Raw genomic sequence first — 19,828 nt, 5'->3', positions numbered from 1 at the left:
TTCTAACACATTCTCTATTTCAAAGTTCACTATACAAACAGTGTCAAATAGTGTGATTTACAGTTTCGTATCTCCTATTTTACAGACATTCTAATGTTATATGAAAGTACCACCATACCGCCAAGTTATGGCTATAGGTATTTTACCATTTCCAAGGAGCCGATGTGATTGCTCGATCGGATATGGTCTTAATATGAGAGCACACCTGCATAGTGGCATCAGGTACACCTACCCCTTGAGTGCGTGTCGGAGTGAAGGCACGATCATAATGACATGTCTCAAATTTAATAATGTGATACATGGACTCGGTTGCAAGTTTGGCCCAAGCCACCTTGTATAATGTAACTAGCAGCCAGGGTAGCCCCTTGTACATTATTGTACTTTATATTGTACAAATAATTTGTTAATATAAAAAAACTTATATAATACATGTTTTCGCTAATGTATGTAATCTCTTGTTAAGATGTGATCTTTAATTCATGAAAGCTATAATGGCATGATACAACCCGAATTTTGGAGATGTTAGATGGCATCTCTTGTGGATCACCAATGTTGACCTACTTAATTCAAATCTGTCAAATATATAACACTCAATTTGGGTAAATTAACATGGCGGGTCCCTGCAAACACCAAGCAAGGCTTCAGCCATACTCAGCAGCGGATAAAAACCCGAGCACAATTAGGCCTTGTTCAGTTAATCCCGTTACCTATGGATTGGATGGGATTGGAAAAAATTGAGAAGAAATTTGACTTAGTTGGGATTTAAACTCACTCAATCCACATGGATTGAGAGCTAACCGAACAAGCCCTTAGGTGGTCTTTCGCTTTCATCAAAATCCATATGGATTGGAGGGAATTGGATAGGTTCTAATCAATAGAAAGTCAATTCTTCACATTTTTTTAATCCCTTCCGATCCATAAGGTACAGAAATAACCAAGCAAGACTCCGGTGAAACGGTCTGGTCCAACCCTGCCCTAATTAATGGAGAATCCAAAACGAGACTAGATTTGTCAGCAAGTGAGTTTGAGCCCATGAGTTTGAACCCATTCCCAGGCCTGGCCTCAGGACATTGCACGTGTCAGTGTCTATGAGAATATAAACGGTTGAATTGGTGCAATTGCATATTTGCACTGGTGCGTTATGACGCTGCCTAGTACAAAGAGGCGTAGATAACCTAAGTTATCCAAACCAGCCTCAACCAACAGAGCAGTCAAGATATCCTTGATTATGAGAACAGGTAAGCATTATAAGTAAAATTTTCAAAGAAAAAGGGATTTGCAAACCAAAGGGTAGAAACCAGAAGCAAATTTGACGTCATCATGATAGTAATAGGATCAGATATCACTTGTGAAATTCACAACGGTAAACAAGTAGAAATCTTAGCACCCAACCTTTAGAGATCCTAGAGCATAACCCAAAAATGCTGGAGTACTGTCTCGGCTACACAGCCAATATAGTGGACCCCAGTATGCCTGACAAGCGACCGATCATGCTTCAGTCTGCTCCCTCAAGCGACGGATCGTGCTCCTGACAGTGACCGCACTAGCAGTGCTGCAAATACACAACAGAATTACAACCATGCTTAACAAATTATGGTTTCGGAACAAAAGATGCAAGTCAGCAAAGAATTACTTCATGGTGTAAGCACCACCGGCCTTGACCTTCCCACAGTCCTTGCATCCCCAAATCCCAACCGCTTTCCTCTTCACAGCAAACTGGAAAGACAACAGAGCAAAGGTGGGAACAATAGGGCAACTTGTACTTAGAATCAAATTGCTCGTCATGCCTAAACATCTTATAAACCATTGAAATGAGAATAAACCAACAAATATATTGATAACCAATTCCTTTTGTGCTCAAAATCGGTCTGCATCCTACAATTCATAACATTCTAGTACTGGTGACAAGTACATAAAAACAGCTTGCAGTATAACAGATTTTTTTAAAAAAAAAAACTGCAAACTAGGATGACCTACCTTCCCACAGAACTCACAGAAATACTTGGAGTGCTGAGATACCTCCATCTTCTTGATTTGCTTACGCAAGCTAGCACCATACCTGGTTCCTATAACATTGTAATTTGCAAGGTTAACATCATACTCCAGATGCACAAATTGGGAAGTGTCATCTTTTTTAAGCATGTACCATATTTGCCAACAATTCCGGCCTTCTTGGTTCGCTTCGTCTGCATAGGCATTATAAAAACTTAATAAATTACACAGCTGCTCACTAAAATTGTTCAAAAGAATACTGGTAACTATAAAGTTGTAGCTTCAAGACTAATGTTAGTATCAATAATTCAATATAAAAGACTGTACCATTCAGGTAGGTTAACACAAGAGGAAAACTATAATTTCTTAAACATTATATAAGTAAACCATTAAGAACCATACAGTTCAGCTAGTCACTATTGACTCTCCAATAGCAGCAAGAGAAAAATTACTCCATACACATCTGAACGAAGGAAATACAACTAAAATCAACACAAGTGAAAAAATATTATGGCCTACTGATTTATACTAGTGGTATTTGAATGCTAAACTTAGGACTGTATACTACTTTCATGTTGCATGCTGCCAGGTACAGCTTCAGATTACAGCAAATGTGTCAGCTGACCGGGTTGGATTTATGAAAATGTTTTATTTTTCATTAAGTTGGAGACCATGTTGGATTTATCAAAATGTTTTATTTTTCATCAAGTTCGATAACTAGTTTGTCTTTACAGTAAACAAACAATGTATTTTTCCAATATGCTTGAACTTGCACAAGTACTAACAATGTAAACCAAACATACAGCACACCTAAAAACTGATAAAATGTTATGTACATTCACATATACTTGTCACCATGCGTTCGACTGGCAAAAAATATAATTATAATCTACCAAATAAGATATCTTGAACATCTAGGTTGGTGATGGTATATTGACACATCCAGATTGATTTATGATAATAAGTATTTATCAAAAAATCTCACAAATACAATGCTGTAGAAAACAGATGGTCAAATCTTTGAAACCATGCAAAATCAAAAGTGACAAGTAATTGAGCTTACAATTTGGAACGGAGTGAGTACACCACTGCCTTCAACATGTTTCCATTTAACATGTGATCACCAATAGAATTTGAAAGGCTAAGCCTATATAGGACTCAAATGCGGAGCGCAAACAGGCTTTACGGAAATAGTTTGCCTTCTACCTTAAGTGTAGCAGGTTTTGGGCACCTTACCATTGCAAACCTGAGGTAGCAACTGCTCCAAACCTACCCTGCACAAAAGGCGTTGTGCAATGCTAAATTGCACAATCCAGCCTAGTGACAGCCTAGCAAAATCCAACTACGATGACGACCCTACAAACAGGCTAGCAATAGATTGCAGTTTAGAATTACATTGTTTCTGTCATGCTAACAATACCACCACATTTCACATAGGCCTATCTGGGTACCCTAATATCTCAAATTTCCATGGAAACACGACTGGTACAAAGCATGATTGCTGGCACGCCCCTATCAAGAAAATTAAACTATGGAGCCTTCGAATCCATATCGAACTGAAGCTGCTGGGCTACCAAGTCAAACACTAGGATCTCGCTCGACACATAATAACAAACGTCCACAACTAGGCATACACCGTACACAGATACTTAGTAACGGGAAGAATGGGAGGACGAGGAGAAGCGGCGTACCATCTCGGAGACGGGAGAGGAAACGAGGTGCGGGCTGTAGCGGCGGCGTGCTGAGGGTAAGCTCGCAAAAGTGGCAGGAGAGAAACTATATATATGAGGCGCTAGGGTTTCGTGGAAGTCTATGGATGCGACCTGCTATTATGGGCTGGGCTTAAATGGGCCCTGATTTTGGAACTGTTTTATCCCTTTTTAGTTTAAAATTTGAAAGATATTTAATAAAGTTTTTGAATTAAAATGTTTTAAAATTACAAAAAAAAAGAAGATGACTGAGATAAAACATATATATACAAAATATTTCAATCTTATGAAAACATATTTAAAATATTTAGAAACATGTTTAGCTTAAGGAAAATAGAAAAGGTTGAAAGCAAGATGTCAAAAAAGGTTAACCATGATGTTTAAGAGGTAGAACAAATTAGATAATGTTGGGGGCCTTTTCATGCTGAAGCTCCTCAAAACATTAATATATATTGTTCTAAGTTTGTTTTAGAACCTTGGAAGTAGTGAACTTGACCTTCGTCTGAAAACCTTCGGTTAAACCATGTACTCACGAAAGTAGAGCCAGGAAGCTTCGGCTCTATGGCTCAGACGCACGACAACAAGCCAACAAAGCTAAAGGAGAGAAACCCAGAGGCCTATTCAACACGCCTACAAATGAAAAGATAATGACGTCCCTGGAGGGTTATGTAGTCTCAATGTATAGGACTCGAGGGCATATTTGTAATCTTAGATCGAGTTGTATTGTGGCTCTCCACTAAAAAAATAGGTACAATGTCATGCAGAGACACATTTTTGGAGGAGAGGACATGGGAAATCAGAATCACTCTACTTCCGAAGTTGTACCTTCGCATCCTTACCTTAACTCCCGAAGGTACACTTGTAATTGCTTGTAACTTAAAAGGTATAATAAAAGGATTATACTAGTAGCGGTCTCTCTCAAATGTTTTCATTCTATCCTATTATGTTATTTGGATATCTTTTATTATATCAACCTTCTTCTCCTGGTCTTTTTTAATGAATAGAATGTGGGGACGAAAGTCTTTTCCCTAATTGTGTTGCCCTATTTTTGTCCCGATCAAGAATCAAAGCACGTGACCAACATTGGCATACACCTTCGTTGAACTCATGACTACAAGCATCTATCTATCATGCCTCCAAAGAGGACCGCAGCTCCCGCCTTAGTTCTTCCTCCCATTGATCAGATCTAGGATGAAGAGGCGCGTCTTCTCGAGGCATAGAAAGGGAAAAGCAAGGACACGAATCCTCCACCACAAGATGATCTTGACCTAAAAATTGAAAATATCAAAGCTATTCATCAGCAAGTCGAGAAGCGACCAGAGAAGATGCTTCGGGTCTCTCAACTACAACGACAAATTTACGAACCATCATAGGAATTGTGTCACATGACGCAACAAGAGGAGTAATTCCAAGGTTCACGCCATCAAAGAAATGTTCATTTCGAAGAACACAACTATGATGCTTCGTTAAACGATGATTCTTCTCCTTTGGCAGCTTAGTTGCAAGCTGCACTATGGCCACTGCTCTACATGCCACCTTAACTCCCAATTTATGATGGTCTATCATATCCGAAGTAGTTCTTAATGAATTATGAGGCCATCATATCTTTGTATGGTGGCAATGCAGCAATCATGGCAAAAAAATTGTCATGCAGTCAAGAATGTGGCACAGACATGTTACTATGCTCTTCATCCAAGATCCATATCTTCATGGCAGAAGCTTAAGGACATTCTCCTTAGTAGCTTTCAAGGCTTTCAAACTAAACCATCACTGCTTAGGCTTTCAAGACCAAGATGAATATCTTTAGGCACATGTCCGAAGATTCCTTCAGCTTCGAGCTTAGGCACCAAGCATGCAATATGACATTGCTATTGAAGCAATGATAAAGGAGCTTCGTCTAGGACCGACATCACAATACTTTGCAAGAAAACCTCCTCATTCTTTGGAGAAGATGCTACAAAATGGATGAATGCATTAGAGTAGACAATGACTTTCGTCGGCAAGTAAAAAAGCACAGAGATATGTAGAGGCCATTAGGGGCTTCGGTGGGAGGTTTCATCCAAGACATGTTTCAAGCATACAAAATCCAGGCTAAAATAAAGACAAATCCATTCAAGGCTAAGCACAACAAAATCAATCACAATATCAATTCCAAATGTTAGGGATTCATCAACAGTCTTCATAAGGCAACTTTCAACCACCAACTCCAAGAGGAGGAAGAGGCAGTCAAAGCTTTAGAGGAAGGCTTAATTCACAACCAAGAAAGTTGTATTGTGTCTTTTGTGGAGAAAACAAGGGCCATACTACAAAGACTTGCCAGATTACAAATACAGAAGCAAAAGGAGCTTGCTGCCACCACTCAACCAAGTCAACCGAAGGAAGTATTTCACACATCATCATATTATTCACCATACATTTTGCAGCATATCCAGCATTAGGAGCAAAAGACACAACCTTCAGGCTCTATTGCTTCAACTAGTCCTTTGTCTAGTCATTAGGGAGCTACTCCACCATTCATCCTAGGTCCCCCACCATATGAGCAAGTACCTATGGGTCATCCTCAATTTACAATGCAGGATTTGAATCAACAGGATAGAAGGGAGGCCTCCAAAGCTCGTATAGTAAATAGCATTGTTCCAAAGTCAAATCATATATGCTGAGGCAGAGGGGCTGGTTCAAGAAGCCAAATCTATCAAAAATCCATAAGCTTTTTTTTGCACTCCTTTTATGTTTTTATTGCTTACCCCTACCTTCGTCTCTATGAACTAAAAGGTTGAAAAAACCTTTCAAGTTTTGTAAATGTAACTCTGAGGTTGCACCTTTGAGTGTAACATAATAAACAAATAAAAAGATCCCAAAGACCTTCGTATGAAGACAGGATTAGTCACCCAGTAATTGTGACAAGATTTCGAAGTCCTTCAAGTAGAAGGCAGAGATAGAGAAAAGCCACCCAATAATGGTGGCAATACTCTGAAGTCCTTCAAGTAGAAGGCAGAGTCAGAGAAAAAAGCTCAGTAACGATGAAAAAGACTCTGAAGTCCTTCAAGTGGAAGGCACAGTCAAGAAAAATCACCTAGTAATGGTGAAGGGACTCCAAAGTTCTTCAGATGGAAGGAAGAGTCAGATACTGAAGACATTCGTATAAAGGCAGGACCATTTATGTTTATGAACCTTCATTGTGATACATTCGACATCATGCATTTTGCATCATCACATCATTTCATAGCATCGTCATGCATAGCATTATCAATATTCCCTCGTTTTCACAAGCACAAGAAATAAGTCCCCCTTTTCAAATCATACGAAGGCAACATCAATCACCAAGTGGTGGTGACAAAAAGACTTAGAAGCCCTTCAGGGAGAATGTAGAGTCAAGATGACATCAAGTAATGGTCAAAAATGTGTGAATTTTTTTGCAACAGTCTTACTTCAATAAAATATTTTATGTCTATTATTCTTAAGTATATTTTTTTCTTATCTATGTGGCATAACATATGTGGTGCGAACAGTAAAATCCCAAGCAGTTTTGTTGTTTTTTACGATTAGATCAAGTTATTTAACCTCCATTTCAATCACATTAATACAAAGTGTTTGGTGCCTTTGTCATGCGTGAAAAGAAGTGAAGATGTTTTTCACCTTTGGCTCAAAAGACACAAATTTTGGTTTCACACATCACAAAAGCATAACGCAAGAAAGAAAATGAAGCCTCTTATATTGCACAAATGACTTTACAAAGTTCTTTACAAACTACTCATCAATTATTCTCAAAACTTTATCAGTAACATCATAACAAATTTTTAATAAAACTTCGTCAATTGTCTTGTTTGCAATATCAATAAGAGCCAATTCGTGCTTCAGATCTTCATCTTCTTTAGTCTTGTATTCTTCAATTATCTCCCACGGAAGAGCATCTTTTTAAACCAAGTCAGATGCACATAAATAGAACAAAGGTGCATTGTTGATACTTTCGTGTTCTTTTATTCTTTAGGCCTCCCTAATCGCTTCGAGCTCTCTTGAGGCCTTCTTCACCTACAAAGAGAAAGAGCACATGCAACCAAATAATTTGACATATAACGAAGCAGAGTCAATGTTAAAGCAAAAACCTTCTTTCCATTCTTTTAGATGCTTCGTCAGCCAACCCTTTTTCCCCCACACTCCAGATTTCAGCGAACAATCTTTTTCCCATGGCGGAGGCTTCGACTGAAGGATGTCTGGTATCATCCATGGAGATTTTGAAGTCATATCGGCTAACAATTTTTACATGTTTGCATCTAGCCTTTTATAACATCGAAGCTGTGCTTTGGGTGCCTATTCACATGCATTAATCTCCTTGGGTGGATAAAATTTTGTCGAAAGCATCTCCCCATCTAACCACGTCACTTCCCCAGCCGAGTCACCATACACATAGTCAATTTCACTCGACCAGGCTCCAACTGAGGTGAACAAATTGTTTAGCTTTATGTAGCTCTCGGTGGTAGTGGAGAAGCATTTTTTCGAGGAGCTTTGTAAGTCTTCAATAGTCCTTTGAAGCTGGGCCTTATCATCTTTGAAAATCTCCTGCTTAGCCTTTTCAACTTCAAAATTCTTGCACAATTTTTCCACTTCTGCTCTCTATTTGGCCATCTCAGCTTCATCAGAGTCAGGAGTACTTTTTATTTTGTTTTCAAAAGTCTTAACTTGTTCAAAATGTTGAAGTCTATTGACCTCAAGTTCAGTAATTCTAACATCCTTGAGTTTGGCCTCCTATAACACCTTATTTTTATCTTCAATAGCCTTCCATAGCTCGGACCGACTTTCGATTAGATCTCCAGCTAGAGTGTTAAGCATATCTTCTTTTTCCTCATTTTTATGTTGAAGGTCTATAACCTATGAGTGAAGGTTGTTTATCGCCATTTGTGTGCCACTCTCTTCAGAATCCTTTTGAATTTTCAAGGCTTTGCTCAATATAAGCCCCTGCAAATTGCAAAAAAACATAAAAATGATGACTCTAAGCCCCTAACCCTCATAAGCTGAAGCAGAAATAAAAATGTTACCCTCAAGCTTGTATGGGCCAAGCAGTCAATGAGATCCTAGCGGGGCATAGCAGCATGACCGCTTGGAAGCTTCAGAAACTTGATATTCTTTGCCATGTAGTGGCATGTTTCGGTTTCCAGGTTATCTGGGCAGCAGTATAGATATTCATCTTCTCCACCACCAAAGATGGTTGCTCCCAATGTATACCTTAGCATTTTGACAAAACTTTGCAATTTGGTAATCTGTTCTTCTATGAGCTCCTTACCAGCGACGTGGCGAATAACATATTCAGGTGGCCTGGTCACTTGCTCGCCTTCTCGCATATGTGTTTCCTTTTGAAAGTACTCCTTTTCCTTCTCTACCATCTTCAAAACTTTTTTATTTTTCTCACTGTCGACATTTTCAGGAATAATTTTCTCTTTGGGGGTAATATCGTGGGTTTTGGCCTGCTTTGGTAACACCACAGCCAGCACACCTTCGGTTGTCTCCTTCTTTAGAGAATCAGCTTTGTGCTTAATCACAGATGTATCTTCAGCAGATGTAGCACCAAAGATCACACTAAAAACGGAAGCCATCCTTTTGCCCTTTCGATATTTTTTCAGTAAATGGATTCAGCTTAGGTCCCATGCTAGCTAGTGGGACTTCGTCATGGATGGACATTTCCACCACCTCCTCCCCATATGTCTTCTTTTCCTGTGAAAAAAGAAACATTTTAAAGCATTTTTTAAAACAAGGCTCTTTGTCTTATAAAGATCCAAGTGTTGAATTTACCTTCGGCACATATGAAATCCCAACCTTCGATTTGATAGGCGGCTGTGGTTTCGTAATAGCCTCTTTAGTAACTATAACCTTTTTGAAGCCAAAGGCAACTTATGTCGCTTCATACTCCCTCCAGTCTTCAAATACTTGATGTTTAAGGGTTTTTCACTATGCTTGCAAATACTTGATGTTTAAGCATTTAGAGCTCATTTTGGACTAGTATACCACTGATCTAGATGATCCCACACATGGCTAATTACTCTCAAATGCTTTGTTTTTCGATCACAAGAAAGGTTTCGTGAGATTCAATCCTACGAGCTCGCAATTTGATGCTTGCAACCAGCATTGCAACCAACTAGGCAAAGATCCTCTTGTGTTTTTTATGAAATCTAAACCTATTTATTAGGGTACTATAGGAAAGAACAATTCTATTTAATAGCTCTTTGGTGTAACACCCCGTCCAATCCCTGGACCGGTGGTACTTACTCCTGGCAGCTCTCGGGATCATATATTGTCCCCACAGACCAACACGGGTCTTCTGTACGCACTTTGTCCTCACTCATGCGCACCCGAGAAAACTTCCCGGTCGGTCACCCATCCCAAATTGCAACAAGCCAAGTGTTGGGGGTCTGCTTCGTAGCCGAAGGTCCTCCAAGCAAGTTAACACATAAGCAGACACAACACGAAGGTACAGGCCAAAGCTACGATCCAGGAAGCTTCGGCATAAGAACATGCATTGAGACGAAGGGCTGCATCGACCTAAAGAGGAAAAGACCGATCAGTCCATGATAGTTTGTGTCATGTTTATAGTTATTTGTCAAGGGCATGAATGTAATTTCGATCGGGCTGCATCCCGTGCCTATAAATAGATGAACAATGACCCTGTACTATTCACGTGAACTGGTATTCATTCACGCGTCATACTTGGACCTTTGCCTTCTGTCAAGCCGAAGGTATAAATGTAATTCAATATTGTTCGTGTTCATTCATGATGATATAATAAAGATATATTAATGATGTCATATGATTATTCATGTTATTTTCACATGTTTCATATGCGTTTTCTTTCGTTAATATATACTGCCAGGAGATAATGCTTCGAAGGACGAAGGACTTTAACCATTAACATTTTGCATTGCCTTGTTCTTAATTCATAGCATTTGAGAACAAGTCCCCAACATTGGCGCCCACCTCCGGTGAACTCACTTCCATAATTGAGCTGATGGCTTCGTTCAGCAACCAAGTTGTAGCACCTTCGTCTACGAAGCCGGTGCTCCCAATCATGGGTGGTTCAAGTGCAGAACCAGCCAACAAGAAGCAGAAGAAGGAAGCGCAGAGAAGAGTGCAGCGTGTTGGGGTGCAAGGATCCTTCGTCAGCTAAATGACTATCCTCACAATGATGATATGGTCATATCTTGTGTCATCAAGGAATTTCTGGCCCATAATGTTCTGGTTGATACAGGCAGCGCGACGGACATTATATTTGCAAAGGCCTTCAAGCAGATGCAAGAACCAGATGACAAGATTAATGATTCTACACACCCTCTTTGTGGCTTCGGAGGACGACAAATTGTAGCACTCGGCAAAATCACAATGCCAGCTACCTTCGGCTATGTCCACAACACAAGAACTGGGCAAGTTGTTTTTGACATTGTCGACATGGAATACCCATATAATGCAATCATTGGCCGAGGGACACTTAATGCCTTCGAAGCAATACTTCATCCAGCATACTTATGCATGAAGATACCTTCGGAACAAGGGTCCATTGCTGTCCACGGAAGTCAAGAGGCTGCTAGAAGAGCTGAAGGAAGTTGGACATATTCAAAGGCAATACATAATATAGATGGAGCCGAAGCTTGTCAACAATATAAGCACAAAAGGGGGAAGGCTGCTTCAGCAGATCAGCCGAAGCTTATGCTTTTATGTGAAGACATAGCAGATCAAAAGGTATTGCTGGGGTCTCAGTTATCTGATGAGCAGGAAAAAACTTTGATAAGATTTTTGTTCAACAACAAAGATGTCTTTGCTTGGACAACCAATAATCTTTGTGGTGTGAACAGAGATGTCATTGAGCATTCACTTAATGTGGATCCATCCTTCAGGCCAAGGAAGCAAAGACTTCGGAAAATGTCTGATGATAAAGCTGAAGGTGCTCGGAACGAAGTAAAGAGACTTCTTAGTGCTAATGTTATCAGAGAAGTAACATATCTAGAATGGTTAGCCAACACTGTTATGGTGAATAAGGATAATGGCAAATGGAGAATGTGTATTGATTTCACAGATCTCAACAAGGCATGCCCAAAGGACGAGTTCCCATTGCCAAGGATAGACTCTCTTGTGAATGCAGCAGCTTCTTCGGAGCTCATGAGTCTATTGGACTGTTATTCAGGCTATCATCAAATTTGGATGAAGAAGGAAGATAAGCCAAAGACCAGCTTCATAACTCCTAGTGGCACCTATTGCTACCTTCGGATGCCTGAGGGGCTCAAGAATGCAGGAGGAAGCTTCAGCAGAATGACGGCTAAGGTCCTTCACTCTCAAATAGGCAGGAATGTGCTGACATATGTTGATGATATCATAGTAAAGAGCACGAAGCAAGAGAATCAAATTGCCGACTTGCAAGAAACATTTGCCAACTTTAGACAAGCTGATTTGAAACTAAATCCAGAAAAGTGTGTTTTTGGAGTAAAGAAGGGCACGTTCCTTGGCTGCCTAGTATCAACAAAGGGAATCGAAGCTAACCCAAATAAGATCGAAGCTATCCTTCAGATGGAGCTGCCAAATACAAAGAAGGGGGCCCAACGGCTGGCATGAAGACTGGCATCATTAAATAGATTCATATCCAGATCAGCAGAAAGAAATCTGCCATTCTTTGAAATACTGAAGTCAGCCGAAGTTTTTCAATGGGGTCCGACTCAGCAAAAAGCTTTCGAAGAGTTAAAGCAATACTTGATCGAATTGACAACATTAACTCCACCTTCACCTGGGGCTCCATTGCTCTTATATGTAGCAGCTTCCCACTCTACAGTCAGTGCAGTGCTTGTGCAAGAGAAGCAAGATGGCCAGGTCAAAAAACAAGCACCAGTATATTTTGTCTCCGAAGTTCTAAGCTTATCCAAGAAAAATTATACAGAATTAGAGAATGTACTATATGCTGTGTTGATGGCCTCCAGGAAGCTTCAGCACTACTTTCAAGCATATCATATAATTGTTCCTTCGTCACAACCTCTGAAGGACATAATGAGAAATAGAGAAGCTATTGGGAGGATCGGAAAATGGGCTGCTGAGCTCAATGAATTTTCTATTGATTATGTTCACAGATCCTCAATTCAGTCTTAGGCCTTAGCAGACTTTATTGCTGATTGGATGCCAAGGGCTCAAGGAGAAGAAGCAACAAAAGATGCCGAAGCCTAGACGGTCTTCTATGATGGTTCTTGGGGAACCTTCGGCGCAGGAGCGGCTGCTGTGCTAGTAGCGCCTTCCAAAGTCAAAACATGCTATGCAGCAAGGCTGGATTTTAGTTGTACAAATAATATTGCTGAATACGAAGCCCTTCTGTTGGGGCTTCAGAAGTTAAAGGCAATGGGAATAAGAAGGGCAATCCTTAAAACTGACTCTCAAGTCATTTCTGGCCATGTAGACAAAAGTAGCAAGGCAAGAGACCCGAAGCTTGAAAAATATCTGGATACAGTTCGAAGGCTGGAGGCTTCTTTCGAAGGTTTTTCTGTCAAGAATATTCCAAGAGGAGAGAATGAGCATGCAGATCTGTTAGCCAAATCAGCGGCACATGGGCTCCCTCTACCTTCGGAAGTATTTTTTGAGACAATAAAAGCACTTTCGGTTGAACTTATGGAGAGAGCAGTGCTTGCAATATCCCCTATGCATAGTGAAGATTGGAGGACTGAAATTATATCTTTTCTCCAAGGTAATTGCCTTTCAGATGACGAAACTTATAATAAGAGAATGGAAGCAAGGACAAGACCGTATGTGATAATAGAAGGGGAATTATACAAGCATGGAGTCTGTTCTCCACTCCTCAAGTGTTTATCCAGAACCGAAGGTATAGAATTAATGAAGGAGATACATGCAGGTCTGTGTGGATCACATATTGGGTCTAGGCCCTTGCTGGAAAAAGTTTTTAGACAAGGATTTTATTGGCTGAAGGCAGCTTCGGATGCAGTAGAGTTGGTTCAAAAGTGCGAGAATTGTCAAAAATGTGCAAAAGACCAAGAGCAACCTTCATCTCTCACGCAGCTGATACAGCCTACTTGGCCATTGCAAAGATGGGGCCTAGATTTGTTAGGTCCACTTCCACCGGCACAAGGTAATTTGAAGTATGTTGTGGTGGCAGTATAATGTTTTTCTAAGTGGATTGAAGCAAAGCTCTTGGCTACAATAACTTCGGCCACAGTCCAAAAATTCTTCTGGCAGAATATTGTTTGTCGTTTCGGTGCGCCGAAGGCAATAACTGTGGACAATGGAACACAGTTTGATGCCGAAACATTCAAAGATTTCTATGACCAGATTGGTACGAAGATCCATTTTGCATCAGTTAGGCATCCAGAGTCAAACGGGTTGGTAGAAATAGCAAATGGCATTATAATGACAGGAATAATGAAGCTAATCTTCAATCAGCCCAGAGGAAAGTGGCTGGATGAGCTGATTAAAGTGGTGTGGAGCCACAATACAACCATGTCAAGATCAACATGATGTACACCCTTCAAGCTATTATTTGGTGACGAAGCTATAACTCCAGAAGAAGCAAAAGCAGGATCAATAAGAACAATAGCTTCGGTAGAAGACGGAGCTGATTATCACGTAACAAAAGATACTATAGAGGGGACCAGACTTCACGCTATAGAGAACATCAATAAATATCAATCCAAAACAATAAAATGACGTGACAGAAAAGTTCAATTGAAAAATATCAAGCCAGGACACTTGATGCTTCGGAGAGTGGCTAATCTAGACACAGTGGGCAAATTGCAGCTGAAGTGGGAAGGTCATTTTCTGGTTGTATCTTCGTCTAGGCCCGGTTCTTACAGATTGAAGGATATGGACGGCAACGACATACCCAGATCTTGTAATGCGGATGAGCTTCGACGATATTATGTGTAAATTGATGTAATCTTTCTTTTTCATTTTTTTCTATGGTACCCTTTTCCTTTCAAGAGGGGAGAAAGGTTTTTATTGGGGCCATAGCTTGTAATTTTTCATTCTTATTTAGCCTCACGAGGGCCGAATCCCCCAAAAAAGATGTAATATGTAAATCTTAGCATGCACCATCGAGTGCAAAAAAGAAAAATAGGGAGAAGCTCAAAAGACGTCCCCAAGGGGATGCAGAGCATGACGAAGCTACAAAAAGTCGTTCCTAAGGGAGCGCAGCGTAAGTTTTCTGCTCAAAAGTCATTCCTAAGGGAATGTAGAGCCAAATACCGTCGAAATATAAAGCGAAGAAGTTCAAAAGACGTTCCTAAGGGGATGCAGAACTTATACCGCCGAAATATAAGGCGAAGAAGTTCAAAAGTCGTTCCTAAGGGGATGCAGAACTTATACCACCAAAATAGATCGAAGGTGAAGAAGCTCAAAAGATGTTCCTAAGGGGATACAGAGCTTAAGACTCAAAAGACGTTCCTAAGGGGATGCAGAGTCTGGGTGTGGCTTTGTGTGTGTGTTTGGACATTCATTTGCACATTACATTACATCGTTCATTGCATTCATACACATTCATGTAGACATTCGTAGGATCATCATCATCATAACATAAAGCACAAACAGATACTTCGGCTTTGATATCAATGCTTCAATGAGCATAAAGAAGCAAGATATGCTTCGTTGTGTACGAAAAGAAGGGAAGGTGTTTTTCGCCTTCGGCTCAAAAGGTATAAGTTTCATCCACAACAAAGCAACTTACACATGGAAGGAAAGGTAAAAATATATTACAAGGTATGAACAAATATACAGAGTGATGTTCAATTCTTGATTACAATGTCTTTTACAAAGATAATACAAATGCCTCTAAAAGATCTATGCAGGCAGGCTTAAAGATCAGCTTCAGTGGCCTTCGGAATCTGCTTCGGATTACTGATCTTCGGCATCATCATCATCCTACACACAACAAAATTTTATAAGGTGAAAGGTAATCACAAGAAAAGGTAAGCAACAGGTGTAAGTTTCATACCGGCTTTAACAGGCTTCAGGTCTCGTCACTAGCCAGTTCTCGACCACCCTTCGCCTAAATCTGCGTTATAAATCTGCTTCCTATGCTTCGGGCTATATTAGGGATGTCAACCAAATCCGATGCAGATAAGCTGAAGTTTGGTTTATTTAAAATATTTGTGTGCGTACAACCAACTTTCAAAAATGCTGCAGCTGTGCCGTGAGAAGCTAGCAGGGCACAGAAGTCACCATGCCCCGCTATTACTTCGTCAAGCGCCTCAACTTCGCCTTCAATATGTTCGAAGGTGCTTGATATATCTTCGGCCGAAGGAGTAAACTTTTCAGCACTAGCTCCAACTGAGTTGAAAACCTTTTTTAATCGTTGTACACAGCGATTGCTAAAATCCAGGCATACGTCGCGAAGCTCCTTCAAAGATTGTTTTAGCTTCGTATTCTCGGTAGCTTCGGCTTCATACTTCGTCTGCAAGTTTTTTATTTCCTGTTGGAAGCCCTTTGACTTCAGCAGGAGTTCCCTGTTTAATCTGATATTCTCGGCCTGCGCTTCTGCAAGGGAACCTTCCGCTGCTTGAAGTAGGAAGCCCTTCTTTTCAAGAGAAGCTTCGTATTCTTTGATTTTGCTTTCCAGACCCTCGATTATAATTTCATTCTTCTTATCCTCGAGGTTTTGTTGCATTTGCAACGCTTTACTTAGCATCATACTCTGTGCAGAATAGGCCTTCATCAGTTAACTTCATTGATTCAAACGAATAATAAAATTTTGTTTTATTATAAGAATCTTACCTTAAAGTTGGAATAAAATAAACTGTCGACGATATGTTGTCGTCGGTAGCTGCTAATGTCAGCTTCCAGCACTCTTCGATAGAGTGCCGATTACCTTCGCCCCGATACGGTCACGAACACATCATAAGGCCTCTTCGTTGATTCCACCAAAGAGTATGGCTCCTGGCTGGTAGCCACAGGAAATGTTGTATTCCTGTAGCTCCTTCTTTTCAGCCTCAGATAGTTCCTGTCCGATCAGGTTCCAAAGCTCAAAATCCTCTTCAGTCGAAGTAGCTTCGGTAATTTTCTTTCCTTTGTTAGGCACTGGGGCCATGACCTATTCCGCAGCTGCAACTGTCTCTTCTGTGGCCATATTCAATAACAATTTATCAATCCCAGATAAGGTAGCCTCCAGATTGGCAGTTTCGGTGGCAGCTGCAGCTTCGGTAGATGTGTTTCCTTCGGTAGTGGCCTCGATACTTGCAGTAGGAGCCATTTTAGACACCGAGGCCGAAGGTGGCGTCTTTTCAATAGCTTGCATCACGCTACCAATTCTTCGCTTCTTTAGCCCATCTACCTTCTTTGTAGCCGAAGGTTCTTGTTTCTTCTGAAAAAGCTTTGTCAGATGCGGTCCCAGAGGACTTAGTAGCTTGATAGGTAAAGATTCGGTCATTGCCTTTAAAATCTCTTCTACTTCGGCAATAGAAGGTGTTGAAGGAGTCTCTTCTTCCACCTCAGTCACCTTCGGCTCTAGGGTTGCAACCTTTCTCTTCTTCAAAGCCACCGCTTTCGGCTCGGGACTGGATTTTTCTCTTTTTCAAACTTTTTTTGTCCTCCTTCACCATTCTGGCAGCCTGCCTGCTCAGAACGCTGACAACTCTCTTCCTTTTTGCCCCTTCGGCACCTTTGTTGAGTCGCTCGTAATCAGGGTATTCAAAATTTAAAGCATCCATTACCCGATTCAACCTTCGTTTTGGTCGAGTGCCGAAGGTTGCAGTCATTAATTGATCTTCTTTTTTGGTATAATTTCCCAAAATTTCATTGCACATAGTCTCAATCATCTCCAGCCATTCTTGGCAAGGCTCTTTGAAATGTTTTTCAAATTTAAAGCGATAAGGCAATCGAACAAGTTCATTCTTCTTCTTTGTTCCTTTTAGCTTTGGCATGCTCTAATCACTTAATGTTGGAGATATCCTGTTGGCCAGCTATTCTTGTACCAGATCCCTGGTGCTGATTTGTTCAGCCACCACTCTGAATTCTGCTATGGCCAGCTGGCATGGTGACCCTGGCTTCATGTTGCACAAAGGTCTGGTCATTCCAAAGCTTAAAGCCAGTGGGCTCATGACCATCATCTTCAGCTTCTCCCTCTTCTTCTCATCGGCCTTGATATAAAACCATTCACTCTTCCATCCGGTTGGCCATTTGGTACGATAGCTGAGGATCGGAGCCTTCGTATCTTTGCGATACGCGAAATTATAGCAGCCAAAATTTTCGTGCAGCCCGTCTGCTCTGGCCTTCATTTGATAGTGCAACTCATGCACTCGGCAGAATGCTTCGGCATTTGGGTCCATCCCTTGGCTTCGAAGGGCCCAGATGAAAATGCTGAGCCTAACGATAGCATTAGGGGTCAGCTGATGAAGATAAATTTCAAAATTATCCAAAACTTCTCCAATCATCTCATTCAGGGGAAACCATAATCCTGCTCTGAAAAAGCTTTTGAAGACTACTACATCATCTTTCGGTGTTGGAGTGGTTTCTTCTCCGGCAAAACAAACAAGCTTCTTTTCAGCTTCTTCGAAGTAGCCCAGTTTCATCATCATGGGCACGTCGGCTTCAGACAAAGTAGATTTTTCAAAATTCAGGTGGCTGGGTTTTGATGGGATCAAAATGCTATAATCTTCTTCTTCTTTGTCAGCATTTTCTTCTTCAATATCAGTCTGCTCAGCTTCAGCACCAGAAGTACCTTCGTCAATGGTTCCCTCTGTCACAACTAAGCCCGACTGTCTCATGACTTTGGAAATCGGAGCTGTCTCGGTGGCCTCGGTCTCCTCTCGTTCACGAGTTACCCTTGCATTCGAGCGCACTCTGGCCATCTTTTACAGTTTTGACGAAGCTCTCTTTTTTGATGAAGCTCTCTTTTTTGACGAAGCTAATTCAAAATGATGGTTCGCTCGAGAATGCAGTGAAAAAGCTTTGGCTATGGTTAAATTTTTCAATAGCACAACAGTGCAATGGCAATGAATGTTGTGGTAACTCCATACCTACCCGTCTGTTTATATAGTGCTGCAGGTGGGAAGGTGAATCGCCAAGTCGCCCGCACCCGCTGAACAGTCGCCCGCACCCGCTGAACGGTGGACCACTCGGTGCCTGAGAAGTGAATCACCAGATCGTTCATACACGCTTCGTGGTGGATCACCTTGCGCTCCAAATATTTTAATCGTTTCTTGGCAACGAGCTTAGGGAACGTGTTTTTCGGACCTTCGGCATTCCGAGGCCTTTGAGATTTTTTCACGGATCAAGCTCGTTACGAAAAACAATCTAGCACCGCGAAGGGGCTACTATTGGGGGTCTGCTTCGTAGCCGAAGGTCCTCCAAGCAAGTTAACACATAAGCAGACACAACACGAAGGTACAGACCGAAGCTACGATCCAGGAAGCTTCGGCATAAGAACATGCATTGAAACGAAGGGCTGCACCGACCTAAAGAGGAAAAGACCGATCAATCCATGATAGTTTATGTCATGTTTATAGTTATTTGTTGAGGGCATGAATGTAATTTCGATCGGGCTGCGTCCCGTACCTATAAATAGATGAAAAGTAACCCCGTACTGTTCACGCGAACTGGTATTCATTCACGCGTCATACTTGGACCTTTGCCTTCTATCAAGCCAAAGGTATAAATGTAATTCAATATTGTTCGTGTTCATTCATGATGATATAGTAAAGATATATTAATGATGCCATATGATTATTCTTGTTATTTTCACATGTTTCATATGCTTCTTCTTTCATTAATATATATTGCGATGATGAAGGTACGTCCTTCACGACCTTCATCTGAAGATCATTATATCCTAAGGGAGATAATACTTCAAAGGACGAAGGACTTTAACCATTAACATTTTGTGTTGCCTTGTTCTTAATTCATAGCATTTGAGAACAAGTCCCCAACACCAAGCACGCTTAACTTGGAGGTTCTTTTGAGATAGGCTTCCGAAAAAGAAGATGCACCTTGTTGGTATGGATACTCTATTAATTCTATTAAGCCTTGGGCCTGGACATCACCATCCTAGGGGCCAGGATATCACAATCCCCGCTTAGAAGACCGACGTCCTCGTCGGTCAACCCCCAATCTAGGAACCTCCCCTCTTAGCCATGTCTGTGTGTCTAGTGTCGTCATATGCCATGCCATAT

General features: G+C 41.0%; 1 protein-coding gene across 2 annotated transcripts; it reads right to left on the bottom strand.

Moving 5' to 3' along the window:
* Window positions 1–1,275: 1,275 nt before the first annotated feature.
* Window positions 1,276–3,776, bottom strand: LOC100280393 (60S ribosomal protein L37a). 2 transcript variants are annotated; one of them, NM_001320713.1, is made up of 5 exons: window positions 3,684–3,776; window positions 2,147–2,186; window positions 1,978–2,066; window positions 1,634–1,716; window positions 1,290–1,552 (listed from the first exon to the last, which is right to left on the bottom strand). In NM_001320713.1, exons 1-5 carry the CDS (start codon window positions 3,684–3,686, stop codon window positions 1,489–1,491), a joined length of 279 nt encoding a protein of 92 aa, NP_001307642.1. In that variant the 5' UTR covers window positions 3,687–3,776; the 3' UTR covers window positions 1,290–1,488. The 2 variants fall into 2 exon arrangements, with proteins under 2 accessions (XP_008669522.1, NP_001307642.1); XM_008671300.3 differs by lacking the exon at window positions 3,684–3,776 and having other exon boundaries at window positions 1,276–1,552; window positions 2,147–2,198.
* Between the last annotated feature and the right edge of the window lie 16,052 nt (window positions 3,777–19,828).

The sequence above is a fragment of the Zea mays genome, chromosome 2, assembly GCF_902167145.1.
Source record: "Zea mays cultivar B73 chromosome 2, Zm-B73-REFERENCE-NAM-5.0, whole genome shotgun sequence".
In the NCBI taxonomy this organism is placed as follows: Eukaryota; Viridiplantae; Streptophyta; class Magnoliopsida; order Poales; family Poaceae; genus Zea; species Zea mays.
This window is presented reverse-complemented; position numbering and strand designations above follow the sequence as displayed.

Bases quoted from the DNA above. Each gene is read 5' to 3' on its own strand.
- LOC100280393 (XM_008671300.3), bottom strand. From the start codon at position 2,198: ATGCCTATGCAGACGAAGCGAACCAAGAAGGCCGGAATTGTTGGCAAA. The intron at 2,067-2,146 runs GTACATGCTTAA...ACAATGTTATAG, and splicing joins CGGAATTGTTGGCAAATATG to GAACCAGGTATGGTGCTAGC. The intron at 1,717-1,977 runs GTAGGTCATCCT...TTGTCTTTCCAG, and splicing joins TCTGTGAGTTCTGTGGGAAG to TTTGCTGTGAAGAGGAAAGC.